The sequence below is a fragment of the Enoplosus armatus genome, chromosome 3 (genome assembly GCF_043641665.1).
Source record: "Enoplosus armatus isolate fEnoArm2 chromosome 3, fEnoArm2.hap1, whole genome shotgun sequence".
NCBI lineage: Eukaryota > Metazoa > Chordata > Actinopteri > Centrarchiformes > Enoplosidae > Enoplosus > Enoplosus armatus.
Window position 1 is genome coordinate 14,061,674 of NC_092182.1, and position 9,536 is coordinate 14,071,209.

Here is a 9,536-nt window from a genome sequence, read left to right on the forward strand (position 1 = left end):
ACTGCTCGCATTCACAACCCTCCGGACCACTGCTCTTCAGCTGCACAACAATAAAGAGACGCTGAAATAAAACTTCAATTGCTCTAACTCTACAGAGACGGAACCTAAACATATTTTGTTATCGGTTTTTTTTTCATCGATTTTGAAAATATATATATTTTTTATTTCGCTTTCGGGGTCAAATTGTTCATGAACAAATCAGTACAATGCTTTTTTTAATATGTCTGACTGCACGTCTTCTCCATGTACACTTTGTTAAAAGTTGTTAAACGTTATGCAGTTATCATCATAACTTTGCTTCAAATGACTCCCGGCTGTGTGAGAAGGTCGCTCCTTCTGCCAATCTCACTGAGAATCAACAGCCCATTCTGCAGCTAGCTTTACCTGCAGGGCCGATCCAGCAGGTAGTGGGCCCCAAATGCTCCCCAACACATCTATAAATGATATTTTCATAATAACAATGTGAAAGGAGTCTCTCGTAGCAGTTAACCTGCAGGGAATTATTACCAGACTTTATGGAGCTTTATAAAGTTTAGTTATCCAGCCTGAAACTTTACTGTTTTGGTTCACTCCCACTGCTCTCATGGTGCCGCTTTCTGCCACAGCAGGCAGATGATTTCAGTGAAAAAACTCAAAAAATCCACTGTACACTACCTGCTCAGCAGCAAACAGCAGACTGATACGAGCTGGTGAACATAGTGAAGTATTTAGCAGCTAATGAACCAAATATTCCCAACAGGAATTGGTAGAGACCAAAAACAGAGCTAAAAGAGAGTGAATACTGGACTTACATTCAACAGGTGGCCAGAAGCATGACTCCAAATGAATGATAATGTTGTAACTGCTGGATGTGTAAATAAGCGACTGCAACTGGATTTTGATAGTGTCTCACTATAAGAGGCCCTCAAGTTTGAGCAAAGTTTGTGTTGAATGTGTTGATGTGGCTTTAACATGGTATTCAATTCAGTAAAGTGGCAATTGTTTCTGATTAGAGGAAAGATGTTACAGATGACCCTGTTCTCTCCTACTATTAAAACATTTCCCATGTTAAAAAATATATCAGAATAATCCCATAGTTGCCTAACACCATAGGAGACTTTAAAGCATTTTTCACATCCGTTATCCACAGGTTGTCTTTTAATCTCTGACTCTAATTTGGTGTTTTAAAACATCTTTGAGGTTAAATGTTCAGCGTTTGTTCCAATACATGGCAGCATTAGAAAATTCAGAATGATAATGTGAATGTTAAACTATGACACAAGCATTTAGCATGAGGGGGTCTGCACTGCACTACTTTGTGTTTGGATTGTCATAGTTACAGACAAGAGAATCATTGTGTCAATACCAGACCCCCAGCCCAGCCTTAACACACACACACACACACACATCTGTAGTTCTATACTTGTGAGGACCCTCACTGACAAAATGCATTCCGCAGCCCTTGACCATAACCATCACAACTGTATCCCTTTCTCTCTCTCTTTCTCTCGAGGTATAAAAAAGTGGTCCTCACAAGTATAGAAGTAAATATAGAGATAAGATCACACACACTCCCAGAGCCACACAAAGCAATGTACAACTATAATCCTAGCCACAAATTGCCACAAATGTCTGGTTTAAAGAAAATTGACCGTGTCAAGAACAAAAGAAACTCACAGAAGGTTCGTATAATAACTAGGACCTCATAACTGTACATCCATATTGATAATAATGAATTACAGAGAGACTGTCAATGTCGGGGTTTCCCTTCGAGTCCAAAAGAGTCACTGCTTTGTGGTGATTACTGAGGAACTGCTGGACTTTTGTGTTATTTGTCTATGTGATGTGACCTGCTGGCATGAAATTAAGGCAGACGCATTTACTCAGTCAATTGCTTGACATCTATAGCGCCTCCAACTGGCCTGTTAGTGGATGACTGGCACTGATTTCAGTGTGCGAGATGTGAGCTTTATAGCTGATGAAATACACACCTGTTGATCTTTCATCTCCACAACTACACCACACCTGAGTACACCTCAAACTACTGACTTCTCACTCCAGCTCGATTTTAACAGCCTTTATGTGTACAGCCAGTGATGCAGCCATAAATTAACTGCTGAATAAACAGTATGATCTAGACAGGAATCACCTTCAACTGCTTCCTCTTCAGCTTTTGTCCTTCCATACTTTAACACCTCACATAAAAGGATCACTGTGCTTTTAAACCATCACCAACATCGCCTTTACCCTAACACACCAGACTACATGATTAAAGGACACGCCTAAGTTTTCAAAAGTCTGTCAGGAGTTGGAGGCGGCAGGAGGAGGAGGAGGAGGAGGAGGAGGGAGCGGGATTGTACATTAAACTGTACAGCATCCGAGCGAATGAAACTGATGAATCGAGACTTTGTTTTGCAGCTGCGGAGCCAGAGATCCACAAACACAAACGCGCTGCTGTGGAAACAACAGTCTGGATACAACACGCTTTATATGGCGAGATCCACGCTGTAGAGTACGTTAACATGCACTTCCGTCTGATTTATAATCTCACCTCGAGAGATCAGTCTCATGAGCGTTATCCTGCCGTCCCTTCCTCTTCTGAGCGGGCTGTAAGACCATAGAGGCTGAGATAGAAGCCATCCACAGCCGTTATAGATGGATCACCAGCTGCTTGCAGGCTGCGTTGCCTTGTTCCGAAATCTTCTCCATGCTTTTTCCGGGGAGGGACTTCCAGTTCACCCTCAGCAGCAGCAGCCGGTCTATAAACAGCACGGTCTGTGTACATGTCACCATGCTGCATGATCACGCGCATCTCATTTCTGTCAAAACACTTTGGAGGAAATCCATTCAAATCCATTTTTTATACAAATGATTGAGAATAATCCCCAAAATAAACTGAAATAATAAAAACATATAAACTCAAAATCCAGATTATATCAAACAATGATTCCTTTATGACTAGCTTTTTTGGAAATTAGAAATATTTTCAGTGAAGCTAGCAATACTTAGATTATAGGTCCAATTTGCCTAATAATTTACCTGAGATTTGGTCATTTCTACACAATGACAAAAATAGTGGTTTATTTATTTTCTGGTCTGGTAACAGGGATCAGAAGAATCAGAGAAATCATATGAGGTTGAGCCGGCTTACTATTGAAGAATTTGAAATAATGTTCAATACATTCACCTAAATTTAACTACATTTAGATGGCTTTGAAAGGGACTTATTTAAAAACAAAAATATTTTGGTGTTTCAAACCACAGACAGTAGGAACATGGATATATTATCGACTGCAGAACAATAAAATCTTAATTCTTAAATGAACTCCAATTTGCCTAATTGAAAAAGAACGACTGGCTGTGATAAGATATTGAAAACAATCCTTTACATTATGTTGCTGATTACATTGCCGAGGAGGTAACTGGTAATTTACTGAAAGCTCTTCTTGTATTATTAAGTATTATCACTTTCTGTAATACCAAAAGCTTTAAATTGGTCCAATACTCTAATGTCTGAGAACAGACTGCAGCTGTGAAGAGGGGAAATGGAGAAACCTTTCACAAATCAAATCAACCAATGAAATATATTGTTTATTTACAACAAGACAAAGGTTTACATTTTATACATTTTAGATCTTCTTCAGAAAGGCACTTAATTGAATACAAATTAGCAAAAACATTAAGGAAATTTCAATTTGGTAAAAGGCACATTTAAAAAGCAACAACACATGAGGCAAAGACATATGAGGGGCACAGACAAGCATGAACAAACCAAATAAAACAAAATGGCAAGCAGGACTTTTGTTTTTTAACGCTGTGATTAAAAAAATCTGGGTATTTTTTGATGAAGGCTTAAGAGGTTTAATGTAAAACAAATCATCAAATATCAATATAGCTTTGCAAGATCTCTTAAAACAAAAACTAGGAAACAGAAATAAAAAAAAAAAAAACACACGCACACATACTGGTATACAGCTGAACAAACCATGGATACTTCAATAGGTAAACCATTTAACTTTCCCAAATGGTAAAAACAACCATGAGATGAGTGGTGCTGGTGTAATGAGAACATATGCATGATGTTGGAACAGAGGGACACAATCAAATCTGATTTCTGGACAGATTAACAGTGAAAAGGAAAAGAGAGGGAAAAGAGCCCCACTGCATAGCAAACTGTGGGGAAAAAAAAAGACTGAGATTGTAAAAAAATATGTACATTTTACTGTTCGTGTTGGTCAGTGGGCTATACTTTATGTGAACAGACTCTTTACAGAACAGGTGCAGTGAATGAGCCAGTCAAGTTTGCCAACAGTTCCTCTCTTTTAGTTTCCTTTTGCCATAAATCGTTCCTGTCCGTGGAATGTATGGAACCTGAGTGTGTGCACGTTTATCTCACGACTCAACTAAACTGCACCCATCCTGATTTGACAGCATCTTTACTGGAGCTGTGGAGGAGAGAGGGTGGAAGACGAGAGCGATGATGGAGGTGCGACTGAATTCAAAAACAATCATATAGAAGGAACACAGATATGACGGACAGACGAGGTGGATTTCGTACACAGACAAAAATGCAGGTGACTTTTTGTTTTTTGAGATACTTACTTGGAACCTGCAGATGTGAAATCTCCCCACACGTCGGAGCTGGGTTGGGCTGCAGGGACGGGGGAACCGAAGTCTAAAAGAGAGGCTGGACGTGGAGGAAAAACAATTATGGAAAGCATTAAAACTGTTTACATTATGTAAAGACGTTTTTAAAAATGTGATTTGATACAATAGCACGGTGATCACCAGTGTTAGTCGGCACAGCTGAGACTGACGGCTGTCCCCCAGGAGGCGGTATGACACCTCCAGCCTTTGCACCTGGTGGAGGTGGGAGTAAACCCCCACCCATGGGCCGTGCTTTGGCACCACCTGCTTCCTTCTTCTTAATGTTCTGTGATGGACAGAGTCATGACAGTTTCAGAGTGTCTTTGAGTGTCTTCATAAAATCTGTTATTGTTCAAGGTATAGTTCCTTTACATCTGTAATGTTGGGGCTAAATGCTCACCCCAATGCTGATCTTGATAGTCTGCCCCTCTTTGAAACTGAGGTCCAGCTTGGGTGCTGCGCTCTCAGAAGCTTCCTGTTTGGCGAGCTCACCCTCTTGCTTCACCCACCTTTAGAAATTGAGTTTGAGTTTGGATAGAGTCAAACTGGGTCATTGCAGTAGCATGATACTGATAAGAAAACATCTAATTTAACAGATGTTAAGGGTTCGGCAGTTTTACAATGCTGCTACTTTGGAAATGTTGTGACAAACATTAGCTAAAAAGGCTTCATTCCTGTGTGTGGACCTCTTTTACACTCATTCAGAATGAAAACAAATAAATGATATGCATGATGGACAAATGTGCACCACTGTCTGCCCACAAAGCAAATGTGAAAGCACAATACCACATTTAAATATATGTATGTAAATGTACAAAGATGTGTCTAGAAATATGTGCCAGGTCATATAAACAGAGATATAAACAGAGATCAGATAGTAAAAAGGCTAAAAGAAGCTAACTCACTTAAAATGGTCTTGTAAAGCTACGTTGAAGTCAAATGAGTCTCCACGATCAGCAAAACCCAGACCGATAAAAGCATGGCGTCCTTTATAAAAGCAATTGTTAAGACAAAAACACATTAGAGTACCTTCTGCATCACATGATAAAACATACATATTCCTGCAGTAAGACATATACAGAAAGGGACAATATAGGTTTAAGTTAAATAACAACTGTGACTTAGCGATGGATCAATCTTAGACCATATTAGCCCGAATAGAAGATTCTTTTCCTGGAATTTACAAAAGTGGGGATGTGTTACATTTAAAGACCAGATAAATGACATAAATAGCAATAGGTGACGCCTTTGTATAAAAATATTCATCTTAATCTACTGTCACTTGACAACTGCAGTGTGATAGGTGAGAGGTGAAATGGCTAAAACCCGACAAAGTTAAGTAAGTGTTGTGTCACTTTAAAGATGGTATTCAATGATGCAGGTTCATTAGGTATACAGGAAATAGTTTTAAAAACTTAAAAACACAAGACTATGAACTATGGAACAAGAAAATTGTTCCATAGTTCAGGGAAAGGCTAATGCACTATTATACTTCCACAATTCAATCTGAATGCTGATTCTCTTGAAATAGAAACATGTGCAATAATGAGAAAGACTAGTTGCCTACAGTTCATCATGTTCTTTTCCTATAACTTAAAGAAATCCCTAAATTTAGATGTAAATAGATTTTCTTTTTACTGACATAATGCATTATTTTTACACATAAAAGCGTGACATTATTTTTAAGATGTGTTTAGTACAGTACATCTGCCTATTTTCTTTTACTATAAGTGTTTCTTACTTCCAAAATGCAAAAACAGGGTCTCTGATGAAAGTGTCTTACCATTTCCGTCCTCTATCCGGATCACAAAATACCTGCTGGAGTCTGTGACTGCTTCAACTACACACCCTGGATACTGTTCCACTGGAGCTTGGGCAAACAACTCTCCTGCAAAGAACAAATTTATATCAGACGGAGCCTTAGGGTTAGTTTCTGTGTTGTAAGTAATCAAGTAAAAAAGGTTGGCTGAAAAAGACAAAGAAAGATAGCGAGCTTGTTGTCAGGCGCTTTGATCACACTGTGACAAAAATGTGATGCTGTACATATTTTCTTGAAGGTTCTCCTAGATTAATGTGACTGGAATTGTATAATTGGCAAAACTTTGCAGGGATTATATTGAATAAATCAATCTTAGTAGTCGCTGTAGTCACAGAGTTAAGAGCTCCACTTGGGAGAAAACGTGTGCAATCAAAAGTGAGAGAGCAGCAACACACTTGCAGCATCTAGTCTGATGCTAATTCACCAGAAGAGTTACTCAACAGTAGCCTGACATTGCCAGACCAATTCACAAATGCCAATAGTCTGGTGTTATCAACGGGTACAGACCAAAATGCCTCTGGACACAATTGGATAGACCTACAATCAATCAGAGAAATAAAATGTGTGACGTAGCGCTGAGCGACGGAAAAATACAAACAGACTACAGTGTGCAATGATGAGCTGTGATGGTGTAGTGTCGATATGTCTGTGAACGAGTGTTGCCGTTTTTGCCAACTTTGTCATCAGAATTTGAAAATACAAGGTGTTATTAGTCATTCTACTCAAATATTTGAAAAGGGTTGCTTTGGTTAACTTTGATTCCCTTCAATCCATTAGAGTGCACACTACATCAGCCAGGTTCCCTTCTGCTGTGGACCATATGTTTCAAGTCAAACAAACTCTTTTGAACCACTATCCTCTGCCACCTAAATGTGAACATATTTGATCCATGTAACAAAGCTAACTAACTACTAGAGGATCTGTATTCAAAGCTTGTAAAAAGAGCAGACAGGACAATGAGGCAGTCTCACACTTTCACGGATAAACTGACGAGGAGGTCTGGCCATCTTTCTGGCTACATTGATAAAGTGTGCTCTAAAGTTCAAAGGAACTGATTGCTCACTTTTAACAGTCAGTGCTTTACTCATACTAGGCATTCTGGTGATTAGCGAGTTAAGCGACTCAATCAAGTGAATAAATGGGTCAGTTCTTGTTATTTTGCATTTTTATTACTTATTATTACTATTACTTGCAGAGGTAAAAGGTTGCATAAAACAGTGAACTGTAAAGACATCTGTCTATTAGTTAAGAGACATACAAATAATTAATGTGGTGGATTATGTACACAGTGACACACACATGAAGAAAACACGTAAAATTTAGTTGTAAGCCGATGCCACTTTGTTTACCTGTGTTTCTGTCCTCTAACTTAATGTAGGCCATCTTGCCTTTAGCAGTTATTTTCATCCTACCACTCCATGCGGGTTCATCCAGCTTCCAGTCAGCAGCACTAGAAAAACAGGAAACACACATCTGAATATGAAACTGGTTTTCTAATCCTCACTGTTTGAAACAGCTGACTTGAGCACTGTTGTTGTTTTTATACAGGCAGCTGTAGATTTTCACAGCAAGAGGAAGTGAAATTAAAGACTAAAATGGGACATTCATGTAAACAGTGGTTTCTTCTGTTCTGCTGGCAGCTGAAGAAAGAAAAGTCATCTGATTTCAGTATGACATTTTAGCAGATCTAATCCGTTGAGGAGGCCCGTGAGATACAGTTGAAAGCTCCAGAAAAAGCTAGAAAGTGGTCCTTAAGTTAACTACTGAAAGAGAATTTCTTCAGCAGGCTGCCTATGGGCAGCGATAAACTATAGTTATGGTGCGGTGATGATGGGTCACAGCTCCACATTATAACGCGACTCCACCTGACAAAAAGTGATTTTAATTTAAGAGTTAAAACCCATGCTAAATAGTAAGGTATCCCCTACGCAGTCAAACCTAGCTAACGTCAGATAATGTCTTTATACATTTCTTCCGATCATTTTGTCTTCAAAACAAGCACACAACGCACTGAACTAGCTACAGTTGGACAGTAGTCCGTGCATTTACTGTTGAATTCTCCAATTTGCTGACTCTTCATGGATACTTAAACCGCTAGCATTAACTCTTAACACACACTTCCATTATTGGACAAACATGAGCCCTGCCATTTTAAACTTTCCAGGCTTATCAGTATTGTCATAATTTCTCACGTCTTTCACAACAAAAGTTAACTTTTTTTTTTAATGACAGCAGGTGTAGCGTTAAGTCACAGATAATGGCATGTTTCTTGACAAAGTCGGGATAATGGTGTCCGATTTCTGTGAGCAGATAACGTAACGTAGAGCGTTTCGAAATAACGCTAACGTTGTTTGCGTACGTAGCCACTAGCATGTGTATGAGCAAGCTTCTGTCTAGTTATCTATATCTTTAGCGGTTATTGGCTGTGTGGGTTGTAACTATCCACTAAATATTGCAGGAGAAATAGAGAAAAGTGACAAACATCCATCCCAACAACTGGTTGTCCGATAATGGGTGTATTCCTGTTAAAATAGCTTGTTGAGCGACACTTGTCTCGCAGTCAGTGAGACTCGTCAGTTAGCTACTAACGTCACGTCTCTCTGGGTCATCTTACCGATATCCACGGTTAGACGCCCGCGGCGGGATCCGGTAGACATGAACTTCGGGTTTTACACAGAGCATTGACTCATAACTGTTGTCTTCTGCCATTTTGTCAAGTTTCACTAACTATCAAAAGCAACTTCCGACTTTCAATGGGCACCTTGTCTGGAGTTAAAACCAGTCGACGAGATCCCAAATGGACCGCGGTGCTCGAATCAAACAGCGCCGCCTCTGGTCGGGATGGTCTGAGCACCTGAACGGTACAGAAGCAGGCTGATCGATAATATAAAACTTCCACGTGTACAGTGACAGTTGTTGTGAGGGTGAAGGGGATAATAACACATTCTCTTCACCTACTGAGATTTCTATGGTTTACATCTTCGGTACTTTTAACATGGAAAAACACAGGTGTAATTAATTAAATTAATCAAATGAATAATGGCTGGATTCAATTTAGCTGCTTCAGTTTCAGTCCTGGTATTGTGCATGC

At 39.4% G+C, this 9,536-nt stretch overlaps 1 protein-coding gene across 1 annotated transcript; it reads right to left on the bottom strand.

Annotated features, from left to right (window-relative positions):
• Positions 1–3,613: 3,613 nt before the first annotated feature.
• necap2 (NECAP endocytosis associated 2) lies at positions 3,614–9,163 on the bottom strand. Its single transcript, XM_070902682.1, has 8 exons — positions 9,060–9,163; positions 7,795–7,895; positions 6,410–6,514; positions 5,532–5,613; positions 5,027–5,135; positions 4,768–4,912; positions 4,582–4,666; positions 3,614–4,424 (listed from the first exon to the last, which is right to left on the bottom strand). Exons 1-8 carry the CDS (start codon positions 9,152–9,154, stop codon positions 4,379–4,381), a joined length of 768 nt encoding a protein of 255 aa, XP_070758783.1. The 5' UTR covers positions 9,155–9,163; the 3' UTR covers positions 3,614–4,378.
• Between the last annotated feature and the right edge of the window lie 373 nt (positions 9,164–9,536).

What these genes read in the sequence shown, in the direction of transcription:
- necap2 (XM_070902682.1), bottom strand. Translation starts at nt 9,154, where the DNA reads ATGGCAGAAGACAACAGTTATGAGTCAATGCTCTGTGTAAAACCCGAA. An exon ending in CCGGATAGAGGACGGAAATG is followed by an intron (nt 5,614 to 6,409) that starts GTAAGACACTTT and finishes GCTTTTATAAAG; the next exon opens with GACGCCATGCTTTTATCGGT. An exon ending in CTATCAAGATCAGCATTGGG is followed by an intron (nt 4,913 to 5,026) that starts GTGAGCATTTAG and finishes TGTCCATCACAG; the next exon opens with AACATTAAGAAGAAGGAAGC.